Source organism: Dama dama, chromosome 7, assembly GCF_033118175.1.
Source record: "Dama dama isolate Ldn47 chromosome 7, ASM3311817v1, whole genome shotgun sequence".
Lineage (NCBI taxonomy): Eukaryota > Metazoa > Chordata > Mammalia > Artiodactyla > Cervidae > Dama > Dama dama.
In genome coordinates this window covers 33,994,292-34,021,268 of record NC_083687.1, presented here as the reverse complement: position 1 = coordinate 34,021,268, position 26,977 = coordinate 33,994,292, and the positions used below count along the sequence as shown (strand labels likewise).

Here is a 26,977-nt window from a genome sequence, read left to right as displayed (position 1 = left end):
GAGATTTACCCTAGTATGAATTTTCCTCACAGCTATTAGCAGAATGTCTGGGGCTGAATGCTTTATAGGGAGGCATCAAGTATAATGTTAACGAAGAATTTTATTTTCTTCATTTTCCTTATTATTATTATTTTTTTTTCTGTTCAGTGAGAGGAAACTTACAAACAAAACTGAACATCAAACAGCCTCTTTCATTTTCTTCACTTTTCTGAAATACATGTCAAGGCTAGAAGTACATTTCGCCTGGACATGCCCTCGTATTTTTTTCTCAAGCATTTTAAACCAGGATTATGTGCTTGGGTAAGAGAGTTTGTACTTAGGGAGTACATGGGTTGTTGGAAAGGGGGAGTTAGATTGGCTGAGGTGAAACAGCAGCTTTCCTACCCAACATGCACAGTTAGCCTGTCAAAATCAACTCTGAGTGTCTTGTGACTTTAATGTTCTGCCTGTACTTGTGAAGTTCCTTAATTGTATTCCACACGGTTGGCCTGGGAAATGTATAATTCTATTGGTGTTGGTTGTTGTGATTAGAAAGAATTGAAGAAGGGGGTATCTTTTCATCTATGTTCCCAGTAGTCAATGTTGTCAGGAAGGGAAATAGATCCTTTACATAAATAATATAGAACAGCAAAAGAAAATATGTCCCCAGTAAGGTCAAATGACCCACTCATAGTAAGTTGGAAAATATGAAACTATACTTGGAATGCTCAAGCTTTGTTTGAGTTATTTGTCCATCAAATGTATCACCTGAGCTCATCATAGGAACTTTGGGTCCTCAGCCCTCACCTGCTTCCTTGCTCAGGTAGAGGTTGATCATTGAAGAAGAGTCTGAACAGGTATTAGGAACTGGCCGAATCAGGACAAACACAGCCAGGGCCTCAGTTCACATAATCCGTTCTTGAATAATCTAAGGTTGGCTATGTATAAATGAAATGATACCTGCCAGGAACTGAATTTCTGGTTTTACTTAAATCTAGTTTTGAAAATAGCATCCATGATCAAAATCAAATATACAGGGCTTCCATGGTAACTCAGTGGTAAAGAATCTGCCTGCCAATGCAGGCAATGTGGGTTCGATTCCCGATCTGGAAGGATCCCATATGCTGTAGAGGAATTAAGGCCATGCACCACAACGATTGAGCCTGTGCTCTAGAGCCTGGGAATTGCAACTCCTAAGCCCACATACCATAACTCCCCATGCTCTTGAGTTTGTGCTCTACAACCAGAGAGTCCAGCTCAGTGGGAAGTCTGCACCACAACTTGAGTAGTCCCCATTTGCTGCAGCTAGAGAAAAGCCAGCACATCAGCCAAGACCCAGCACAGCCAAAGTAAATAAATAAAATTAAATTAAAAATCAAACATATAAAAATAGTACAAAAATATCTATAAAATTTGACCAATTCCCTTGAGTATATTCAGAATGCAGGTAGGGAAAAAAATGAAGAAGTTTAATTAAAATTAAGATTTTGCATCAGAATCTCTGCTGTATATATATATATATATATATGTGTATATATATATATATATATATATATATATATATGTTTCCCTCTTCCTCTTTCCCTCCCTTACATCTCTCCTCGACTTCATTAAATAAGCAAAATTTAATCTTTACATAAAATAAAGAAGAAAATTTAAATTTAAACATCAAATCACTATTAGCATTGTTTTGTCAACATTCCATCTTTGCTGTGTGATAGTCACTATCATTGGAGGCTTCATCTCTATGGCAATGATATTGGGAAGAAACTAGGGGAAATATTTGTAGCCTAAGTGTTGTTTAATCCGTTTCACAGAGATGCTTGTAATGGAATTTCCCTTCAGGAAGTTGTTTTGTGTTATGGCCTTCAGGAACCCTGGCTGTTCTCTAAAAATTTAGGGGTTTTTTTTTGTTGTTGTTTTTGTTTTGTTTACAGTAAATTAAGTCATTAGGATGAGTTAGAACTAATTTAGAAGATGTTTACTTGAGAACATAGATGAGTGAAAAACATAAAGAAAGTGAACTATCTTCAGATTTCAGAAAGGAAAATCTCATTTAATTTGGGATGTCAAGAAAATAATGTTTGATTAATGTCTGTTTTGATTTGTTTGAGCTTCTCTCGGGGCTCAGACAGTAAAGAATCTGCCTGAGACTCGGGTTTCATCTCTGGATCCAGAAGATACCCTGAAGAAGGGAATGGCTACCCACGCCAGTATTCTTGCCTGGAGAATTCCTTGGACAGAGGAATCCTGGCGGTCTACAGTCCCTGGGGTCATAAAGAGTCAGACGTGATGAGCAACTAACATTTTCACACTTTTTCCTCTTTGTTTTGAGAGGTTGGCTGTTGTTGGCAGTGGGCCCCAGGGAGAGTTCTGTGGGGGAAATGGCAGAGGTTGGAGGCTGGAGGCAGATGCAAGGGCAGGTGCAACTGCAACTTTGCTTGCCTTAGGAGGACAGCAACCAGCCTCTTGCAGTTAGAATTGGGAGACTGCAGATATCACTGTGAGACAAAGATAAAGCCGCCTGGAGAGAGCCCAGATAAAAGCCTCTGGGATTGGCAGTAGGGAGCTAGTGAGGGCTTTTCAACTTTAGAATAAAATGACAGCTACTCTTAAGGGAGAGGCAGTCTTGTAGCACTGCTTTATGATCCTGGGGGAAGAGAGCCCCAAAATGGAACTGAAAGGTGTCAGATTGTCTGAATATTTTTTTTGGGGGGGGGGTGAGACTCTAGGCAGATTAATGTACTTCTCCATGCCTCAGTGTCCTCTGTAAAATGGGAATAATGATAGTCATGCAGTTTTGTGAGGATTAACTTAACTCCTGTGACTGCTTAACAAATGCTCCCCAAATCTCAGCTGTTTGGCCTGCTATTGTCTTTACCCGGAAGCACCAGGATGAAAGCCTCCACGTTGGGAAGGAAATGGGTGATGTTTGTAGGGAGATTCTTTGATGTTTATGAGTTTTTAAATTATTTTATGTTTGTGTGTAAATTGATTGCATTTCTTTAATTTGATTTTTTGTTGTTAAATGTGGCAAATACACCCTTTTTTAGGTAAGACAACAGTAACCTCCTAACATGATTTTCTTCTCAGGCTTTCAGCATATTGGATTATTCTTTCATATACGTGACAGTGTGGAAGTTGGCTGGGTAATAGTGTCAGTAAGTTAGGACAGTGCGTCTTTACTACCATGATAGGAATGATATTGCAAATCCCTCTTCAAGTCAAAAGCTGGTTAAGTTTGAAAAGGAAAAGGAAAGTGAAAGTCACTCAGTTGTCCTACATTTTGTGACCCCGTAGACCATACAGTCCATGGAATTCTCCAGGCAAGAATACTGGAGTGGGTAGCCTTTCCCTTCTCCAGCGGATCTTCCTGACCCAGGAATCGGACCAGGGTCTCCTGCAGGCAGATTCTTTACCAGTGAGCTATCAGGGAAGCCCTAGGTTTGAAAAGATGAGGTTATTGTGAAGAGAAGTGGCAAAATGGGAGTTAATGGGTCAACAATGGAAAGGTGCTTTATAGACTCTGGCAGTTTCTATACTTTTCTAAAGAAGTAGGTACCCCTTTGTGGTGTGGTTTGCATCAATAAAACATGTCCTCTTCTGGAGACAGCTACATGTTATATAGGGTGAGCGCTGGAAGTAAATTTTTGATAAACCAATTAATTAACCTGATTAAAATAATTTGTATATTTTTTCCCATGTCAACAATGTAAGTGTGAGGTTTGCATAGAGAGCAGGCATACTTGTAACTGAGTTCACTATTCTTGCCACGTAAACTATTTTCTGACTCTTGTGTAAATTAAATGCACATAATCCCTGTTGACTCAGATGGTAAAGAATTCACCTACAATACAGGAGACCTGCGTTCGATCCCTGGGTTGGGAAGATCCCCTGGAGAAGGGAATGGCTACCCACTCCAGTATTATTGCCTGGAGAATTCCACTGGACAGAGGAGCCTGGTGGGCTACAGTCCGTGGGGCCACAAAGAGTCCAACACGAATGAGTGACTAAGCACACACGATGTAAATGGAGTTGGTTCAACTGCCTAGGTGCCACCTATTAGTAAGTGGTAGGATGTATTATACATATCCGCTTGCTAGGATTTTGGTTTACGTGTTATGACATTTCTTCTGACAGCAATTTCATGTCTGTCTTTCTGTCAGACATGCATGGTGTGTGTGTGTGAGCATATGTGAGCGGGTGCCTTGTGGTGCATACACAGATGGCTCTTTGCTGTTACTTTGCTGCAGGCATAACTCATGTGGGGTAGATTTTTCCTTTCCTCATTTTCTGTGTCTCGTGTTAGATACAAAAGAAACAGTTCCTGCCTTCTGGATGTTTAGTTCTTATGAGTTTCTCTCTTGTGTAAATAAATACACTTGTTTCGTGAGACTCCTTTAGTCCCTGATACCTAATTTTTTTTTTTTTCCTTTCTGAAAAAAAAAGAAAAATGAGAACTGTTATAGGAGGAGAGCTACTTGGTAAAGCTCAGACAGATACTTTGGGAGAGTGGTTTTGAAGGTGAGGGAAAATGCCAGGTGTAGCCTCCTCAAGCAGGAAGCCTTTCACATGGACGTCTACACTAGCTGCTTCCCTCACCCTCCAGGTGATTTTTTTCTGCCCCCAAGTGTGACTTTCTATGTTGTTTTGGGAATAAAATTAGACTCTGGTTTCTGAACCAGATTAGTTTATTTGCCACTATAATCCTAGGCTGCCATCTTCCTATATCTAATCCTTCCAGCTTCCTGCCTTTTTTTTGGTTTTTGACTAGCTTAATTTCCTCCTGTGTGTCATTGAAACAACATGCTCTACAGTTCAGCTAAAATAAAGCAAGATTTTAGAAGACAAATGTGATCTCAGTTAAAGCCAGACTTAAATCTAGTTTAGTGTGTCCATGGTTTACTTAATTCATCTGTGTAATCGCTTCTGCTTCCAACTGCTCCACTCCATCTTTGCATAATAGCTGGCTTTGCTTTCTTGTAACCAGAAAATACCAGAATGATGGTACTGAACCAGGGTGAACCATTCCAAATTGCCAGATTCTGTCATATCACTTTCATTATGAACATCTTCTTAAACCCACAGTTGCCCCCAAATTAAGAACTTTCAGAATGGTGGGAGTTAATTGCAGATGTGTTCAGGTGAAATAGAGAAAAATTATGCTGCATTTAGGGGATATCATAATTTACCCAAGAATTTGAAGGGATTACTGGCATTTGACTTCAGTTGGTTATATCGTCATATGTTTCAATCATAAAGATTATAAAGAAGTAGGAGTATTTTTCAATGCTAGCAGAATGCTTGTACTTAAATGTTTGGGTAGGTATTTGAGGTTTTCTCTAGGAGTAGAACAGGACAACTAGGGAACTTGTTAGACTCCAGCACATTTTATCTGGAATATTCATTCAATTAGAAAATGGAAGTGACTGGGAACATTTTTCTCTACAAGGTGATTGGAATTCATAAGGGTGAGGATTATACACATATCCAGCATTTTTTTTAACTCATTAAAGATTAAAATAATGTTCAACTAGCTTAAAAAAAAAGATTAAAATGATGTTTAGTATGACTTCATATGTTTATTTCACACTTTGCACCCAGGGCCTCTCATGGTCCTGGGTGATTCCAACCTGCCGACAGCCTTCCTCACAGCCTCTTCCCTCCTCCCCACTTTACCCTTGATGGACATATCCTCGGCCTGTCATCTCCTGGCACGGCTTCTCCTGGGGGTGAAATCATTATTTTGTCATCTTTCTTGAGCTACAGTCCCTAGTCTATGTCATTTTCTCTTCGGTGGAGGTACCCATACTTGGACTTTTGGGGGGCCTCCTGGCCGTGGATCCCTTGACTTTCACCCTCTTTCCACCTCCTTTCTGCCTTCCCTTCCCTTCCTGTCCACCAGGCCCCACGGTGTCCATCCCTTCAGCGGGGCCCTGTCAATATCCTCCACTCCTCCTGTCCCCACTGTGTTCCTGGCTCGCCTGCCTGGAAAGCCTGCCTCACTGCAGCAAGCAGTCTGCCTTGCCTCCAGCCCGCATCTGGGCAGCCGGGAGGTGCAGGAGAAGATCCCACAGCTGCTCAGCTTGCTGCCACCAGCATTTCAGAACTTTCACTCTCCCTGGGCTCTTAACAGTCTCAGGAGGTTCTTTTTCATTTCTCAAGTTATTTACTCTCTTTATTTCCAAAGTTTGCTCCAGGCTTCTCTCTGACCCCTGTACATGTTTGTTTCCAATGCTGTCTGTTCATCTCACACTCCTTGTGCAGTCTCTATGTGGCTCCTCTCCTCGTTGCCAGGAGAATGAAACCCCCACCCCTTCGTTTGACCTCTGAGGTATCCCTGTGACCTGGTTCCCACTTAGCTCCCAGCCTTCTCTGTCCCCTCCTCGCTGTCCCACATGATTTGCTAACTGATTTGAAGTGCCTTCAGTCTGGTAAGCACAAGCTCCCTGGGATTGTAGTCCAGAGGACAAGAGAGCAAAGAGGACAGCTCTTCCAGGGTGCGATGCTCAGGTTCTTGATGGATGTTTGTCCTATTGAAGGACAGAAGAGGAGACTTGTGCTTTAGTTCCTTGAAAATTAGTAATTTATATTTAATATATACATAATTCATAAATTATTATTATTAGATAATTTATTAAGTGGAACACACTAGTTTTTAACTACTCTAATAAAATTAATGTTATGAAGGAACTAAATAACATGGAGAATATTTGCCTTGTTAGACACCTCCAGCTCCCTAGTCTCAAAAAAAAGATGGAATTATATTTACCAAAATGAAAATGATACCCATTCTTTGTTTAAAAATGAAAAAAAGGTGTATCACAATATAAACTTCTGAGTGCAGTTCGGAAAACTTGATTTTTGAAATGTGGTGGTGTTACCATTGTTGCCCTTACAGAAGAATCATGAAAAAAGTCTTCATGGAGCCATCTGAGCGACTGGCCAGCCTCCAAGCTCTGTGGGACAGCCAGACTGTGGCCGAGCAGGGCCCCTGTGGTGAGCGTGCCTTTTAAAACCAAAAAATAAATGGTTGGATGGATGCCCTTTTGCCAGGAAGCTAAGTCTGTCTATTCCTAGTGTGCTACTGTAAAGGTACAATTACTTTTAAGGTGTAATTAGCACTGCACAGACTTTAGATTGGTGGACAAACGTCCTATATTTAAGCTGTATTGCATCCTGCTATGTACTTACTATAAAACACGGGGTAGAATCTTTGCTGTTTTCCCCAAACGGAAAGAATAATCAGCATTGTTAACGTCGGCCATATTTAAGCTTTTAAATTTTACCTTAAAAATCATTTGGTCGAAAACCTGTCACATTTGTATTGTCTGATTCAGGTGGATTTTCTCAGATGTATGCCTGTGTTTGTGACTGGCTTGGATTTTCATACAGGGAAGAAGTACAATGGGTAAGTGTATCTGTATGCATGCATGCATGCACACTGTCTCACACACACCTGGAGAGTATTCCAATATTTGGCTTATTTCTCCTCCCCTGCCCCCTGACCCCCATTCATTGCTTGCTTAAAAATCTTCCTTCTTCAGATTATATAAAAATCTGCCTATGGCATTGTCTGATTCTCTTTGTATCTCTCTTGCATCTCTGATCATTTGCGGGGACTATTTACATAACTAAGTTGTTTCAAATAGGATGTGGATACAATTTATCTGACACAAGACACCAGGGAATTGAATTTACAAGACTTCAGTCATCTTGACCACAGGTAAGCTACTTATTTTTTCTTTCCCTTTTTTCACTCCTGATTGTGCTTTCAGAGCTGACCTTGTCTGTCAGTACTTAACTGTGTTCATTATCTCCAGAGACTCCTTTCCTGAGGGGAATCAGGAGAACCTAAGAATCTCTGAATTTTGTTTTTTCCTGTTTCCGATGTGTTCATCACTATAAAGAGTTTGGAATGGGGGTGTATGAGTGTACCTCAACTTATAAACTGTGGAAACAATTTAATTCTTGGGTTCTCATGCCAGCCCACAAGTCTATTTAATCTACCCTGTATATAAATTCTCATACTATTTTGCCTAATAACCATTTATAACATTTTTCTATGAGGGAACTTTGTGCTGAAATCCTAACAAATGACTTTTAGTTTACAATTTCTTTGTGTAACCAGGATGGCTAGGGTTTATATGTATATATTGGTGGAAATCAATTTTCCAGTATCTACCTTAATCATAAGGTAGATATCAACTAATACCTGGTAATAAAACCATGAAATGTGTTACAAGTTATTTGAGAGACTTTAGGTTTTAGGACATTAACTTTAATATATTTAGGACTGTGGTTTGTGCGATCAGACCTCAGAGAACCCCAGAGTAGTTCCCCCTTCTCTCTGCAAGGGCAGACTCTGCAAAATGATTTTGCTCCCTGACAAAGCTGAGAATCTGAGAATTGTAAACCTTCCCCTCCCCTCCCCAGACCATATCTGGTCATTTATACCAACTTATCTCAATCTTCTCAACCCTAGAGATGGTGCTACCTATTTTTTTGTGTGTGTTAGTCGCTCAGTTGTGTCCAACTCTTTATAATCCATGGACTGTAGCCCACCAGGCTCCTCTGTCCATGAGATTCTCTAGGCAAGAATACTGGAGTGGGTTGCCATGGGCAGATATGATAGCCCCATTGCAAGGAATCCCAGCTAAAGAAATCGTTCCTCTCTGTTTGGAATGGAGAGAGAAATCTGAGACTCCATCTGTATTTTTTGTGTCAGTGGTCCCCCACCTTTTTGGCACTAGGGACCAGTTTTGTGGAAGACAGCAGTTTACCCTCCTGCTATATGGCCCAGTTCCTAACAGGCCACAGACCACTCCATGGCCCAGGAGTTGGGGATCCCTGTTTTATGCCATTTGAACAATTGGAATTGTAAAGAGGATGATTTCCTCTTTTTACTGCTAGCATCTAACCCCCAAAATACCAATGCAAATTATTTTGCCACTTACCTGTCAGGAAATCCAGAATTGTAGCAGGGTCCCTGAAGCGTTGTAGCCAACTGAATTGAGTAAAGAACTATACTGGGTGGATGTGACCTGTCTCTGCACATCCTGGCCGCTGGAGGACAGTGAAGCAAGCTCAGCTGTGTCTGTAGATATGGCTGAAATGCCTGAAGCCCCCAGTTCTCAAGCTTGGATATGACTGTATTTTTGTGGAATAGGCAGTTTTCTCCTGCTTAGAGCCATTCTCCCTCTTCCTATGTTTGCGGGAATGTCATACTCCCCATTTAGGCAAGGTGTTTTCTGTGTAGCTTATGAAAACGTGAACTGAGAAACAAAAAGGGAAGATATTTGACTTTGTATTCTTTCAATAAGAATGGAATAGAGCATATAGACTAAGATTAAAATAGGTAGGCCTACAGTATCCCATCTCCATGTTTTTGGTCCCAGGATCTCTTTATATTCTTAAAAGAGTAGTTGCACTTTTGTTTATGTGAGTTTTATCTTTTGGTACTTGTCATATTGGAAATTGAAACTAAAATAAAAAGGTTAAGCCTTTTAAAAATAACATGTTAGCATACAATAAGTTTATGTTAAACCTATTTTATTAAAAAAAAAGTTTTAAAAGTAACTTTTCTGCTAACATAGATACCATTTTTTATAAAAAATAACTATATTCCATAACAGAAATCAGTCCTCAAGAAAGGTGGCATTAGTTTATCTTTTGGCAGATGATTTTGATTTCTCATTTAATAGAAGGCAGCTGGATTCTCATATCTGCTGCTGCATTCAGTCTATTAGGAAAATTTGTTTTGACTGAAGAATTAGGAAGAAAATCAACCATATGCAGATGTGCAGTAAGGATGGAGTATTTTTAATCACTGTTTCACATGATTACTTGATGTTCTCTTTTGATACTTTACCACAACTCAGCAAGTGTTGGAATCTGAAACCATTATCAGTGAACTTCACTCTTTTAGAAACTAATTGGTTTACTGAGTTATGCATTGCAATCAGATATTTCACTGTTGTACGATAGTGGGGAGATACAGAGGCATTTTAAAACTATCACCTCTGATCTTAATAAAAAAATCTTTAAGAATGGCAAACCTTGTCATGCTCATAGTGGCAGATAAAAGTTTCCCACAATTCAAATTTTTGCTTTAAAGATATAATTTTACTGTTGGAAAAAAGTGCTATCAGGTGATTTCCTTGCAGTGACTGGCTAACTTCTTACGTGTTAGAGAAAATATCCACTAACTCCTAAGTCTGAATAACCATACTTTGTCATTTTTTTCCATGGTGTTCCATGAAAAGAGAGAGCTAGTTTTGCTAGTAACACTAACATTGAGTGTAAAGAAAATACTTTACATTGAGACAGTTATTACTTTGGTATATAGAGGAAACAGGTTGTGTCAACTTCTGTTTTGTTGCACAGAGTATTTAAAAGGCATGTAACATGTAACTCCATGGCTGATTCATGTCAATGTATGACAAAACCCACTGCAATGTTGCGAAGTGATTAGCCTCCAACTAATAAAAATAATTGAAAAAAAAAATAAATAAAATGAAAAAAAAAAGAAATAATGAACTGTTACTTAAATAAAACATTGGATTCTCATTACCTGTAAAACTAGACAATCTTTCCTGTTTAAAGGACGGTTCTTCTAGGTCTTCTGCCATTGGTTCAGTAGTGGATACAGTTGACTTAGAAACTGTGCTGCTTCCTAAAACTGACCTTCAGCAATTAAAAACAATATTATTTATTCATATGTCCTTATGGGCAATTAAATTATAAATGAAAACTATCAGATACAGAGAAATCAAATACACTAATCATATAAGCAAAAGTGATAAAAATAAAGTTATTCTTTAAAAATTAAAAAAAAAAAATAAAAGGCATGTAGTCAGGGGCTGAGATTTAATAAAAAGAGTACTTTTTACTTCTTCATCAAGGACAGTTTTATAAATATTTATTTATTTGGGTGCACCAGGTCTTAGTTGTGGCATGTGGGATCTAGTTCCCTGACCAGGGATCCAACCTGGGCCCCTACGTTGGGAGTGTGGAGTCTTAGCCATTGGACCGCTAGGGAAGTCCCTCATCAAGATCATTCTTAAATGATATTAACCTTCATTTGTGTGGTAGTGATGGATATAGTGACAACTAGTACAGCTTGATGCTTCTGCCTTGGTTTGTGCTAAGGCACCAGCAGCTTTCGCCACCGTTGCTTTTGCACCATCCATGCAATATCAACATGTGGGAGTGGACACATTTGTTTTAGTATTAGTATGAAGATTTCTTTGAACTTGTGAACCTCTGAGTGAGTCATGAGGTTCCCGGAGTCTGTGGACCATATTTGGAGAACATCCGGTTTGTAGGAATAAAAACATGTAGGGCAGCCTGAGGTGTTTCTTCAGATTTCGTTTATTATATCATTTGTGATTTTTACACTGTTAATAGATTATGCATAGCATCAGTGCTAAACTTTCCAGTTAATCCCCTGGGCTTCATTTGGTGATTAAACTACATCTAACTGCTGTGTAGTGTGTGCTTGGTCATGTCCGACTCTCTGTGACCCCAAGGACTGTAGCCTGCCAGGCTCCTCTGTCCATGGAATTTTCCAGGCAAGAATACTGGAGTAGGTTGCCATTTCTTTCTCCAGAAACTGTATGTGGAGAAGCTACCAAATACAGTTACTTGAAATATGTAGAGTACTATCCAAATCAAGACTCTTGGTCAAAACTTAGAATTTTTCTGAGTAGATTTTTCCTAATTCCTTAGCTGGAGAATTGTTATCTCACCACTAAATATTGCATTAATGGGGTGAATCTATAGAACTTCCCAGGTGGTAGAGTGGTAAAGAATCTTGCAGCCAGTGCAGGAGGCATAAGAGATGTGGGTTCCATCCCTGGGTTGGGAAGATCCCCTGCAGAAGGAAATGACAAACCACTCCTGTATTCTTGCCTGGAAAATTCCTTGGACAGAGGAGCCTGGTGGGCTATAGTCCATAGGGCTGCAAAGAAATCAGACATGACCGAGCACAAGTCATCCTCTACTTTTCTTACTTGCTTAAGGGCTTGAAGGACTTTTGTTTGTTCCCGAGACTCTTAATTAGAAGTTGGAAACGTTTTCTATAGAAGGCCAGATAGTAAATGTTTTAGGCTTTTTGAGGCAAACATTCACTATTGCCGTTATGCATCACAGCTGATATAGCTTGAAACAGTTCTAGACACTGTAACTGAGTGAGTGTGATTGTGTTTCAATAAAACTTTGCAAAAATACATGTTGTGGACTGTAGCTTTCTGATTCCTGCTGTAGATCCAGTCTTCTGATGTGGGATGTATATAACCAAAGGAAATGCAAGATGAGCTGCAAAAAACATTATTGTTGACTCCTTCTAAAGTTTCTTCTCTTAGTTTTATAACATATACAATCACAACTGTATATGTAGTATATAATAAATATATTTAGAGTTCTTAAAATCTTAAAAATTTTTAAAAATCTTAAAAATTTAGAGTTCTCAAAGCTTTTTTAACCACAGTGAACTTGTTTAATAAAAATGGAGACCACTGCTCAAGACATCATCTCTCTGGCTAATGCCTAAGTACTTGACTTTTTTCAGAGTTCTGTCTTAATCACTCTGATCACTAAAATTTATGCCCTCTTCTTGAGGATTTGATTTTCCCCCATAGTTCTTACTGTTAAAATTAGAGCCAGCCTCTGTACAAGAGGCTACTCCCAGTCCTGTTAGATGGCTTGTATTAACAGTATTTTTCTAACCAAGTTGCAACAGATTGTTTCGGATGAACATTTCTCTGTATTAGAATGAGCATACTTACTCATGAAGGAATAGTCTGTACTTAAATGGCACAGTAGTTTGGAAGAATTCATAATGGCAGAATTTGAATGTGATATGGGTCATTTGAGAGGTTTTACAACAAGCCATGTTGGTACTTTTCTCATTTGGGTATCAGTTAGGGAGAAGAGAATGGAGGAGTTAGAGGTGCAAGAAGAAAGATTACATGGGTTGTGTGTTCTGGAGTTTGTTAGAAAATAGGGGCAGTAGTTACCAAATGAATCAATGAATTTTCCACTGTGGCAATCAGCTCCCATGTATCTCTATTTGATCATAATTCAGATACAAATAAGCAGTTTTGTTTACAATTTACATTTATTTAAATGAGATTCTGTATGCTTTTATACATAGCTGCCCCTGAACCTGATCATTCCAGAAGCTGACTTCCTTCTGGAAAGCCGTACACCTGTCATATAGTCAGTCTGAATGTTCTCCTGATTGTCCATCACTCAGTTTTTTTTTCTCATCCCATTCTTTCTCCGCATTGCATTTGGTTATCAGAGGTAGAAACATCCATTCTTAAGAGTCCTTGAAATCATTAGTGCTCCCATGATGCTTGAAGTTTCATGGAGGCTGGGCTTTGTCTGTCTTGTTCACACCGTATGACTTGATGCTCTGAAATCAAACCAGTGGTTCAAGGAGGGTTTTCAAGGGAAACTGAACTGCTTTTGGGGAGTAGATCGGATCCTGGGAGGCTGAAGGGATTAATTTTTTAAAAGTCCGTCAGATTACTCAAATACCTTCTTTGCCATACTCAAGTTGATCATTATTACTGTCATGGCATTCTTCAGCCAGTTTTGCTCTATGTTACTTACTGCAGTTTAGGGCTGAATCCTGTCTAGATTCCTATACAATTCTGTGTGTTTCTTTCAGTTCACCCACCCAGGTCATTGTCTTCTTGCACCCAGGAATTTGTAGCTTCCTTTTTCTAAGATCAACTTGGATCCAGAGTGGGAGGTCTGGTTGTTGTGTGTGGTACTGATGTTAATGCTGCAGATCTGGTGACAGGGAAACCAGACATGGTATTGGCAGCTTTATCATCTGGAACACAGGATGGAGGAAACAGTAATCCCTATGTGACCCCATCACCACTCGTAGGAGATGGATTTGGAAGAAGGTGTGGGTCTAGGGATGGGGTGGTGCCCTTGTCATTATTCTCATCAGAGAGACCTTATTGATGTCCTCACCTAGGAGCTTCGCTTCTTCAGACATATGCCCAGTGTTCTGATACATGTTATATCATGTGACTTATAGAGCCTCATGAACCAAGAAGAAGCATATGTATCATATTGAGGCTTCCTACGAGTCAGCATACTGTCCATTCTTTTCACTGTAGACCAACCTCTCTGCTCCTGTGTATTCTCCTACCTTACCAGACCCCTTAGGGTCTGCCCAGGAGCTTCAGGTAGATTTATAAGCAACTGGAATGCTATAATTGATTAATGAATTAATTGATTCTAACTAAGGAACTATCAGAACTCAATGTGAACTTAATTTTAAGGGAAGAAACCAACGTAGAATTTCTTATACATCTAAATACGCACATGTGTATATGTATATGTGTGCATTTCTGGGAAGGACAGTGAAATTTTGAAAGGGCTTGAAGGAATTTCCCATTTTAAAAGTATTCCTGTGTGTTATAATATATGAAATTAAAAAAATTAAAAATCACAAAAGAAACAAGACTTTACTGGCCGTATCATGGGTAGAATTTGATCTAGAGCATTAAGATATCTAATGAAAGAAAGTCTCAGTTTGATGTAAGCTGGCCAGTCATGGGGATTCACTGATAGCTCAGTTGGTAAAGAATCTGCCTGCAATGCAGGAGACCCCAGTTTGATTCCTGGGCCAGGAAGATCTGCTGGAGAACGGACGGGCTACCCATTCCAGTATTCTTGGGCTTCCCTTGTGGCTCAGCTGGTAAAGAATTCGCCTGCAGTGTGGGATACCTGGGTTTGATCTCTGGGTTGGGAAGATCCCCTGGAGAAGGGAATGGCTACCAACTCCAGTATTCTGGCCTGGAGAATCCTATGGACTTTATAGTCTATGGGGTCACAAAGACTCAGACACGACTGAGTGATGGTTAGTCATGGAAGCCTTTACAGGAAAAAGTCATGAAGTTACTTTTGGCAATTTCCATCCAAGCATTGCCCGGGAGAAAAGGACACTAAGCCAACAGACTTTCAGTATATTAACTCCTTTGTTGATAAACCTATTCCTATTTTAAGATGAATTCATCAGCTATTTGAGTCTAATACCATTAAAATTTGGATTTATCTAAAAAAAAACAAACAAAAAAACAATGTAGGACCAGAGACCCTATTGTTGCTGAATAAGCATTCAAGTGTGAGGATGACAGCGATCATGCCGGATCCAGCCAGTCAGTCTCTGGAGAAGAATAGGAATTAGAAAGTGCTTGGAAAATGTCCATTCAGTTATTATTTGTAGCTTCCAAAATTTTATTTAAGCACATTCTTAAAATTTGTTCTAGTTTAGGTTATCAGTGGGCCAAAAAGACGCATAGATTGAAGAAGGCTTTGTTATACATTTCTCATGGGTGCTCTCAACGGTCTGTGAGCTGACATGTTAAAAATGTAATTACACTGTAATTTGGAGCGGCAGGGAATGATGAGGGTAGAGGTAGTGGTGCTGAAGAGAAGAGAATATATAGCTTTAACTACATCGATTTTTCTTGTTCCCTGAAGATTTTGCAGAGGAGCTAATCTTATCCATCCTCTAAAGACTCAGCGACATGCATCATTGAGCTTCAACTTGGCTCATGAGAGCCCAGCCAGCAGTTCATCCCTTTCAGACTCATGTTTTTGTGTTGTCATATTTTATACTCATCAAGGTGACATTCACGCGCCTGAGACTTTCACGGAAGAGTTTGGATTAATGTTTGGCAAGGTTGTCCTGAGGCACTGGTTTAATCTTTCCTAATCTAAGCTTCCTTGTCTTTATTCCTGCTCTCATTTGAAAAAGGAAGAAATTCTGCTTGGAGTGTGGAATCAGGTGTGAAGAGCCTTAGCTTCTGTTTCCATTCTTAAATTTCTATAAATAATTCTGTAAAACAGTGTGGACTCCAGCCTGGGTCAGATGGACTGTGTGGTGAACACAGTTGATGATAGAGGAGGGTGGAGAAAGTAGTAGAACATATTTTATGCTTATTTTGTTCTTATCTGTTTTGTGTGTGTGCATGTATTTTTTTTTTTTTTTAACTGAGCCCCTCATTGGCTTAGTGGATAAAGAACCTGCTTGCAATGCAGGAGACACAGGAGATGCGGGTTCAATCTCTGGGATGGATAGATCCTGTGGAGGAGGAAATGGCAACCCACTCCAGTATTCTTGCCTGGAGAATCCCATGGATAGAAGACTATGACAGGTTACAGCTCATAGGGTCACAAAGAGTCAGACATGACTAAAGTGACTGAGCGCACACACACTAATATATTAGTACAGGAGTGCATGTATGTAATTAACAGATAAACACACAGATCTGGGGGAGATGTGTGCTCAAAATATTGAGTTGGCCAAAAAGTTAATTTCGGTTTTTCTTACAGAAAAACCCAAACAAAGATTTTGGTCAACCTGATACTTTCCAGTTAGGAGGGAATGGTCAAAAAATTTAGAGGCTACTCGTTTAGGCCTCTGGCATTGTCTTCATCTATAAACTGTCTCACATTGGCACGTCCTTCACAGAGTCAGTGAGTGGTCCAATTTATCATTTAATAATCCATAGGACATACTTCTATATAAATTAGAGTATCAGGCAGGATTGGTGTTCCATGACATCTACAATTTTTTAAAACTCTCTAACTCCCAGTTTCCAACTAGATATAAAGGAGAAGAGTTTAAATTATCCCCAGAAAGATTATCAAATGAATATATCAGGAAAATATGACTGTAGTTCTGAGTTTTACCAGCCTTTCTGGAAGAGAGTATATTTCACTGTGTGCATGCAGCAAGCAGGAGAGAGTATATTTCACTGTGTGCAGGCAGCAAGCAGGAGAGTGGCCAGACTCTGCATTCTTGCATGAAGTACCTCCTGCAAGCTTTTAAACATTTGTAAAGTTTCCTGGGGGGAGCTCTTCCATTCTGCGGTGCATGGATACACTATAGATGATCATGATTTTATTCATTGGATTTTTACTCTCTATCTTTGTGCGTTTCTCACATCTATTTTGGGGCTTGCTGGATATCTTTCAAATATGTTCGTTGATGCTGTCCTGGACTTTTCACACTATTTAAAAGTCATAGTGTTTTTACAGTTTCAACGAGGAGAGGCAGGCAGTGGGGAAGAAAGACGAAGGAGGGAAATCTGGCCCCAAAATAATAACTGGAAAAATTAAATTCTTACTAAGTCATATAGATCAGAAAGATTAGAAATTCTAATTCAATAGATTATCGAGAATCGCAGAGAAATTTAGCAAGTGATTTAGACTCTGCCAGCTTCTTTTCTTTTTGCATTTTGACTTCTTTTAGTAGCCCTCAAATGTGAGTTTGTTTTTGATGTCCAGAGGAGTAAGGACACAGTCTTTTTGAGACATCGCCTCAGAATATGTCTTAGGATCGGCTTTCAAACAACTAAGTGGTTGTCCAAATGTGATGAAAGGGGTTTGGAATTTTTGATCTGGAAACCCCTGGATATAACCACGCCGGATTCCCCTGCAGAGTAGATTGAAGACTCTTGACAGTATGACAAGAAGCTGACTTATTAGTGAGATGATAACACAGTGGTTAAGATAATCAGGTCATAGGTTACACTGCCTTGAATCCTGTCTCTTTCCGGACTAAACTTTGTGACCAGCTCTCTAACCTCTCTGTGCCGTGGGAGAAGGAGAGTGGGTCTCCGTCTGTGAAATGGTGTTATTGACAACGCCTCCCTCCTGGGGTTATTGTGAAGGCTACATGGATTAGTAATGTATGTACATGCTAGTACATAAAAATGTTTAATGAATGCTTTCTATTTTTATTTCCTAAAAGACTTGCCCTGTTTTTAAGTTTCTAACTAAGTGACTAGTTTTCTTAACTGAAAGGAAAAGTTTTAGAGTTACAAAACCTTTTATTACAGAAAATCTTTGATGTTCAGAGACTGTATTATGGTCTTTTCTGTATTGCTTCTGTTTTATTAGTTGTATGCTGGTATTTTCTTCTAGAAAGATATAAGTGAAAAACTTGGTTCTTTTGAGTTTTAAGGGAATGTTTGGATAATGTGAGGTGTCAACTGCGATGAGAAGTAAGAACCCCAACTTTTATTACCAACCCCAGCTAGTAGCTGGGTTGACAACACCACCACACCAACTCAGTATGTAGTATATTTACATCAGGAAAAAGTTAGGGTGTAGGAACTGTCTTGTCTCCACTCAGCAGAGTATTAAGAAACAGTTCAGCCCCATGACCTCAAAGGATAGTCACACTGGATCTTCCTTTTCAGTGTGTGCAGTCTTAAAATGTTTTTGCTCCTACTTTAAGAAGGGTCACATAAGATCATACATGAAAACACTATTGCCAGGACTCATCAGAGGCGTCCCTCAACTGCTGTAACTCTTCAAGGCTAACTTCAGATCAAAAGCCACATGGTAATGAAGAATCTCTTAGAAGGTCAAAGCAAAACATAGTGGGATACACAATAAAAGGCACGAACTGATGGTAAAAAGCTGTTAACCGCATCCCCCCCTGAGAAAATCAGTCAAGAAAACCAGCCCAGGTGTGTGGAAAACTTTCTATGTTATGTAATATAATCAGTACATTATGTAATATAATCAGTATGTAGTAATAAGCACTACTTAATGAAAACATAGGAAAGGATTGGTTCTGAGCAACACAGATGCTGTCAGGGAAATCCAGGGAGTTCTTGCAGTGAGGTGATACCAGTACAGCATGTGAATGCAAATTGAGTTTTTATCCAAGATTTGCTTCTGTGCTCACTTATAACTGTGCTCTAAGAAAGCCATCCTGGAAAATGAACTCTCAGAAATGAAAGTAGTTACATCACATCTTGTGTATTTTCTGTTTTAAGTGGGACATGATCAGAGAGTGAGGGAGACAGACACAGGGAGGGTGGGCTGGCAGCCGTCACAGGATTACATTGTCTAACCTGGTGTCACGCGGCGACACTGGTGGACATCTCCATCTGTGTTGTTTCCAGCTTTTGACAACTATGAATATAGCTGTTATGAACAATAATATATACATTTTTATTTAAATAAAAGTATTTCTCTTGGGTGAATACCCAGGATTGAGATTGCTGAATCATGGTATGTCTTATTTTTGTCGTTCAGTCACCAAGTCATGTTCGACTCTTTGTGACCCCATGGACAGGTGGTTCTGTGCTAAAGAATCCGTGTGCCCATGGGGAGATGGGGGTTTGATCCCTGGGTCTGGAAGATCCCCTGGAGAAGGAAATGGCAGCCCACTCCAGTATTCTTGCCTGAGAAATCCCATGGATACAGGAGCCTGTTGGGCTACAGTCTATGGGGTTGCAAAGAGTTGGACACAACTTAGTGACGAAACAACAATGGTGAAAGTGTACATAAAACTTCATAATAAGACGTCAACCTGTTGTCCACCTTGAGCATGCCATTTGCTTTTCCCCAACAGCAGTGTATGAGGTTTCATTTGCTCTGCACCCCAGTTAGCACTTAATATTGTCACTTTTTAAAAAAAAAGCAATTCAGTAGGTTTCCAGTGGCATCTTATTTTGGCTTTAAATTGCATTTCCCTAATGGCTAATAATTTTGAGCATCTTTCATGTGCTTATTTACCCTCAGTGTATCTTGCTTGATGAAGTATCTGTTTTGATCTTTCTGCTCATTTAAAACACTTGAGTTGTTTCTCGTTACTGACTTCTGAGAGTTCTTTATACATTTTGAGCATCAAGTCCTTTGTCAGAAATGAGATTTGCAAATATTTTCTCCCAGAATATGGTTGTCTTACCTTTCTCTTAATAGCATCTATTACAGAGTAAAAGTTTTTGATTTTGATAAAGTCCAGTTGATTTATTTTTTTCTTTTATGGATCATGCTTTTGGTGTCAGATCTAAAAACTCTTTGATTAAGCCATACCTTGCTCTGTTGACCATCTCTTCTGGGATGGTAATGTATTTCTCATCTAGAAGTCTCACTCACTTCCTATAAGGATCTTTCCTGACTGAAGACTTTTCATAATTGTTTCTCTTATTTGCACCGTAGCGCTGCATATTCACCCTATAGCAGAGGGGTTATTTCACTCTATTATAGTTGCGTTTAGTTTTTGCTAAGTTGTGCTAGGTGGTGAGTATCACAAGGGGAGGGACCTTGCCGTGTGCATCGTTGCCTCAGTCCAGTGATTCACGCACCGTGGGTGGCACTCACTGAACAATTGAATGGAGTTGCTGGGCATTTTCAGGTTCCTATGCCTTTGCACGTTGTTGTTGTTATTGTTCAGACACTCGGTCCTGTCCGACTCTTGTGACCCTATGGACTGTAGCCCCCCAGGCTCCTCCTGGGATTTTCCAGGCAAGAGTACTGGAGTGGGTTGCCATTTCCTTCTCCGGGGATCTTCCTGACCCAGGGATCGAGTCTGTGTCTCCTGCATTGGCAGGTGGATTCTTTATTGCTGGGAAGCCTGCCTTTGCACATCCTCTTCCTAATTACTTACGATACTCTATTTCCCTTTCCCTGACTGGTTGGCCCCTCCCTATCTCTCAGGCCTTGCAGACCCTTCCCCATTTGCTCTAGGCTACAGTAGTCATGTTTTCCAGTGATTTTAGGGTACTTGGAACATGCTCGCTTTTTCTGTGGTGCTGCAGATGGCTGAGGTCTTTCCACCATTGGAAGACAAAGAGTTGCCTGTACTTGTCACTTAACCCTCAGAGCCTAATATCCCTACCCAGGACTTAGTAGTACTAAATAAATGTTTATTGAATGAATTATGATGTATATTTGTCTTTTTCTAATTTATTTTTGACATTAAAACGCCTAGGCATTAACATAATTTAGAGAAACATTGTGGGCAGACCATGCCAACATGCATGAGCCCCATCATTTTTGTGGACAGTTTTTGCTATAACAAAGTTTTATACCATCTGTAGGACATAGTTTTATAATTCTTTTAGGTTATGAATATGGATCATTATAGACAAATTTGAAAATATAGTACAAAATTTGTGTTTGAAAAAATTCATATCATCTTTATTGCTACCACCCAGGCAAGGGATATGTATAACATCTTGCTGTATTTTTCTTTTTGGGGAAAAAAAAGTGTCTATATTTGTGAGCATTTATTTCTATTATTTTATATATCAGTTTTATCAATTATGCTCATTGACTTTGATCACACAAATATGCACCTGGAATGCTGTGTATTTTTAAAATTGAATCTTGTACTCCAAACATTTCTGGTATCATTAAGAATTGGATTTGACTTTGAGTGTACCAGAATATTTTCAAGGTTTTTACATGTCCTATGTAGGATGATGCTGTCCTACCCACTGCATTAACGTGAAACCTGATCCTGTTAATGACGTGCCCTTCAACTCCTGAAAATGAATTCATTATGACAAAAGCCCCTGTACTTCAAATCTCATCAGGTGACAGAACACACAATAAAAAGGTTCTGAAGCTAATCTCTACTTGACATTAAATCCACAAAAGGAGAGGCAGTGAGAATGATTTGCCATCATTCCTGAATGATGAAGTAAGGGAGAGGACTCTCAGATAACATGGGCTTTGAGGGCCCTGTATTAAAGGGTGGAATTCACTCTGAGAGAAACTGCAACTGTCATTAGACATCAGTGAGAAATGCCGAGACTTGTTCTGAGCAATTGGTTGGTGGAGAGAGATGAGAGGGTGGAGACCCTAAAACAACTATGGCAAGGGTAGTTGTTCTTGTTTTTTAAATCTGGAACTTGTTTTTTTTTTAAATGTCAAACTTAGTAAGCTTAATAAAGAGGCTTTTTGCTGGAAAAGATGGCATATAATTCCTTGGCATTTTTTTTTTTTTTACCACCTGTGGATGCTCATTTCACCTTTTAAAGCAAATCTGATGAAACTATACACACTTCAGAAGGTGGGTTTTGACTGTAGTGGTGTCCAAAGGGACCTACAGTTTCACTGTAGGTCTCTTAGCATCTGTTTCTTCATCTGTAAAATGCAAACAATAATACCTTCTAAGATTGTTTTGAGGTTTAAATGAGTTGGTCTATGTAAAATGCCTAGCATGGGGCCTGGTACCTTGAAGCTTGAAAAAATAGTGATTTTTCAGCTCTGTTTCCACCTTCTGCCTTTCATTTCTGTTTCAGTAAAAAATTGTGCATTTACCACTTGTCATGCCCTGAGGATAAAATTGATATGGCTTCCCTGTAGCCAAAAATCTAAAGAAGACAGGGATGTGGCTTTCAAAGAACTTACAACCTGGGGTGATAAGAAGTAGATGTTTAAACATCAAACTATACTATAAGGCAGAATAAAATAAATGCTAAATAGAGATGTAAATAATGTGCTGGTTGTGGTGACCTGGGGAACTTAGAGAGGAGAGGGTTATGACAGAGGCCTTGAAGGATACATGGATTTTCATAGCTGAACACAGCAGGAAAAGATAATTCTGATTGTGAAACTGCATGATATGTTTGAGTAGTGAATTGTCTGCTTTTTGGCTTGAGCATGAGTGAGGGGCATGTTGTGTAGAGGTCAGGCAGGAATGATAGTGTGGTGGCTGATCTCTGATGCGAATAGCTTCACTTCACAGCTAAAGAACTTGCATGAAGCGTAAGACAAAAAAGCAAAAAACGAAGCAACAAAAAAACACTTGGGCTATCTCATGTGTATAATCAGTACTAAGAACTGTAAGAAAGATACCAAATGGTTGTAGGATGCTTGCTAATAAGCATTGGGGATCCCATCTGATGTGACTCATAATAAGACTGGTATTGTCCTTGCTTGCCATATAAACTCCCCTAGCCAGAGAACATATGATATACTTGATGATTAAAGGATTTATGAAGGAGCAATGTAAAGAAATAAGAGTTGTTAGTATGGAATTAGACATAAGATATCTCTTAGAGCAAGGAGGGTCTCTAAGCAAACACTGCTACCAACCTCTTTTCCTTTGGAAATAGGAATCAGAGTCCATAGAGGTAATTTACCTTCAAATTTAAGGAGTTCTGTTTACATCATTCTGAAGATCTGTCCTAAAGTATGTAGTTGTTGTTTAGGGGTCGAAATAGATTTAGCTGAATGTTGTGTTTGTAAATAATAGAAATTAACAAGTGAACTTGGATGTCATGGATTAAAAATCAGACATCAATATGGCTATTGTAAGAGATGTTCATATATTTTGTTATTTCTGCTTGTAGGGACTTAATACCTATCATTGCTGCTCTGGAATACAATCAGTGGTTCACTAAGCTGTCCTCCAAGGATCTAAAACTGGTAAGTAATTGAAGATGCTGCTTAGCTTTGCTGAATTTCAAAAACCTGAAAATTATAAAAAACAAAAAACAGATACATATTTGTTTTTCAACCATACTGGTGAGCTGAATACATGTTATTTCTTAGGGAGATATTTTCTTATAAATGATCTGCAGAACATTTTACAAAGTTTGTAATGGGAGATGCTTCAGAAAAGTACTTCCTCATGTTTTCAGCTGCTTCAGGCAATTTTAGATGATGCACAGAAAGGCACATTTAGTGGAGCCTTCCGTATACCCTCATTCCACTGGCAAAAACTATTAAAGTTACATTTGCACAGCTGCAAATAGCAGATTTTATGTTCCTATCTTGCATTCCATCTCCACAAAGCTTCCCTTCCTGAGAATTTAGGAAAACATTACCAAGGTAGAGTTGGTCTGGAGTTATGACAGTTAACATTAATTTTTTAGATGAGGTTTTGGGCAGATTTATATGTAAGCAAAATGAAATCAAAGTGAAACCTGTTAGTTTTTATAAGACACGGGGAGCCAAAGTTTTGGTCTGTTTTATTAGTAGAAATGAGATGCTCTGTTGATTTGCCTTTGTTTTTTTTTTTTTGGTCCCCGCAATTTCAAAGCAGCCATTTGGACAGAAGCTTATACGTGAGTTAGGTTTCTGCTGCTTCATTTGAGCATGAGAGATAATTTAGATGTTTTAATGGAGACTCTTATATTCAAGTCTCCAACTTTCAGAGGTCATAGAAACTGGGAATTTAAGATTTTCTGAGTGATGGACATCTAGGTTGCTTCCCATGTTCTGTCTGTTGTAAATAGTGCTGCAATGAACATTAGGGTACATGTTACTTTTTGAATTATGGTTTTCTCAGAGTGGCATATGCCTAGCAGTGGGATTGCTGGGTCAGATGGCAGTTTTATTCCTAGTTTTTAAAGGAATCTCTGTACTGTTCTCCGTAGTGACTGTATCAATTTAGATTCCCAACAACAGTGCAAGAGGGTTCCCCTTTCTCCATGTCCTCTCTAGCATTTATTGTTGTAGATTTTTTGATGATGGTCATTGTGACTGGGGTGAGGTGATAGCTCACTGTAGTTTTGAAGGAATGGAGATGGAGACATAAAGCTTTTGTAGATATAGTGGGGGGGTGTGGAAAGAGAGGATGGGATGATTTGAGAAAGTAGCATTGACATATATACATTACCATGTGTAAAATAGCTAGCTAGTGTGAAGCTGCCTTATAACACAGGGAGCTCGGCCTGGGGCTCTGTGATGACCTAGGGGAGTGGGCTGGGGAGTGGTGGTGGTGGGTGGGAGTCTCAGGAGAGAGGGGAGATGCTTATGGTTATGACTGATTTGCATTGTTGTATGGCAGAAACCAATACAACATTGTAAAGCAATTATCTTCCAATTAAAAAATTTGAAAAAAATTAAAAAAATTTCCAAGTGAAGAGATAGGATTTGGACTGGATCTGTTGAAAGTGAAAGGTTGAGATTTGCTGGTGGCCAGGCTCAGCAGGCTGGCCTGCGGTGTGAGTGGCTTAAGGCGTTATAGGTATAAACTTGGGTGGGACTCATTTGGGGATTATTAAGAGCCAGTGTGGTTGACAGTAAGAATGTGGGCTTAGAAACAGAAATCTGGGTTTCAGATTCAGACTCTTACTACAGGGCTGTGTGACCTTAGATACATTACTTGATCTTCCAGGGCCCCTATTTCCTATATCCCTGTTACTGTGAGCTAATTGGAACTCATGTCTTATTTATCTCCATTCAGTGCTTATCAAAGTACGTGGCTCATAGTAGCTGCTCAGTAAAAGCTGGTTTAATCAACACATGTCAAATGACTTTTGTTGAATGAATGAATGGGCACAGCAATGTAACTCATTTGCAGGTTATTGAGATGAGTAAATTATATATGTAAATATATAAAATTATAAACTTTATAACTATATATAAATTATTATAAATTATATATATATATAGGTGGTACTCAGTTGTGTCTGACTCTGTGACCCCATGGACTGTAGCTGGCCAGGTTTCTCTGTCCTTGGGATTTTCCAGGCAAGAGTACTAGAGTGGGTTGCCATTTCCTCCTCCAGGGAAGCTTCCTGGGATTGAACCTGTATTTCTTGCTTCTGCATTGGCAGGCAGATTCTTTACCTCTGTGCCACCTGGGAAGCCCAAATAATTTATATGAAAGTTCTAACACAATGTCTGACATACTGCAGGCATTTCACAACTGTCAGCTCTTATTGTCATCCTCACAGTCAGCTTAGCAAAGAGGCTGAGAAGTGAACAAATGGAGGAGCATGAATTATGGAAACTGTATCAGCTAAACAGGGGGGTGTCTGAGATCAGTGATGATGGAAGTATGGATGGTGACCCCCAGGGAGTGAGTGAGCAGACAGCCGTGATGGGAGACCTGGGAACAGAAGCCTTTCATTTGCTGTTTGCAGGGATGGGGACCGCTTGCAGGGCTGAGCCAACGGAGATTGCAGGGGTCCGAGGGGAGCCATTCGAGGAATGAGAAGTAGATTAGCCCAGGGAGTGTGGGATCAGAGAGAACAATGCTTTGCTACCAAGTCAGTTTTCCTGGCTCATTCAGACATTCACCTAAGCCCGTGATTTTCAAAATGGGGCACAAGAGAGCTCTGAGGAAGTTGGACATCCCTCTTTTGGAAGTTATCTCAAATCACTAATATCAGGCCACTGGAGCTGCTGTTCCATCATTACTCCTCCCAGGCAGCATCTCTTTTTTAAATGCCTCAGGTATTTAGGAAAGAAAATACGCACGTAATTATTTCGGTCTTGGCCAGACAAAGCATGCAAGTGCTCGTGTGCCTTTTTGGATGGCCTGGGATGGTGGGAAGTGGAGGAGAGACAGGATTTCTCTGCTTTTCTACTAACAGATTTAAACACAAAAATGAAAATGTGTATATTTTTAATGTTTAGTATTTAAAAATGAGAAATGCTCTTTGAGATATCTCTCTGCAAGTTTTCAAAGAGATTAGCAGTTTTTCCATGTTTGTTACCCAAAGTTAAAAAGAAATGATACTTTGCCTTTGATGGCTACTGGGATATGCAATCTCACATTTTATAATACTTGGTTTATTTGAGGCACAGGAAAGCTTTACACCTTCCTCAGGTTTTTTAAAACACAAAGTGTAAAAAGAAGGGACTTCTCAAGTAATATGAATTCTCTGGGTTGTTAAAATTGCTTCTCACACAACAGAAATCTCCTGTGCTTATGGTCCCATAGGAAAAATGTGACTTATATGCTTTATTCTGATGTTATGAAGTCTGTTAGCAGTCACTATTCCAAATTTAAGTAGAGGGATAGAGGGTTTTTTTGCCAAATACAAAATTAGGCCCAAGATTTTGGACTCATAAAATAGCAGTAGAATTGGGATTTTGCTCAACTCTCTGTTTTATCATTTAGGCAAGTCAGTGAGCATCATTAGGTTAGGCAAGTCAGTGAGCATCATTGGGTCTTTTAAAAACTTTTAAAAATTATGTGCTTGGACCAGATACGGTATGTGGTTCCTCTCAGTTTCAAACTTCCATATTTGTTTTATTTTGGACTAGTTCATTTGTTATTTTATAGTGATTTCTCTAGTTTTCATGCTATACATTTGATTTTAAAATAAATATAAGCTCTTAGAGAGTTATAATATTAATTTGTTAAAAAAAATAACTTTTCCTTAAGTCTGTAAACAAAGTGTTGAACATGCAATAAGACATTTGGGGAAGACTACTAATGGTAACATTTTCTTGGTATCCAAGTTTGTGTGTG

General features: G+C 39.3%; 1 protein-coding gene across 4 annotated transcripts in view; it reads left to right on the top strand.

The window, feature by feature from the left end:
* Window positions 1-26,977, top strand: part of CARMIL1 (capping protein regulator and myosin 1 linker 1) — a 303,752-nt gene that overhangs the window by 144,272 nt on the left and 132,503 nt on the right. For all 4 annotated transcript variants that reach the window (XM_061147461.1, XM_061147460.1, XM_061147459.1 and 1 more), the window contains 4 exons: window positions 6,881-6,978; window positions 7,320-7,390; window positions 7,632-7,705; window positions 23,118-23,193. In XM_061147461.1, the coding sequence (XP_061003444.1) occupies window positions 6,881-6,978; window positions 7,320-7,390; window positions 7,632-7,705; window positions 23,118-23,193 (319 nt within the window). The remainder of the gene's footprint in view (window positions 1-6,880; window positions 6,979-7,319; window positions 7,391-7,631; window positions 7,706-23,117; window positions 23,194-26,977) is intronic.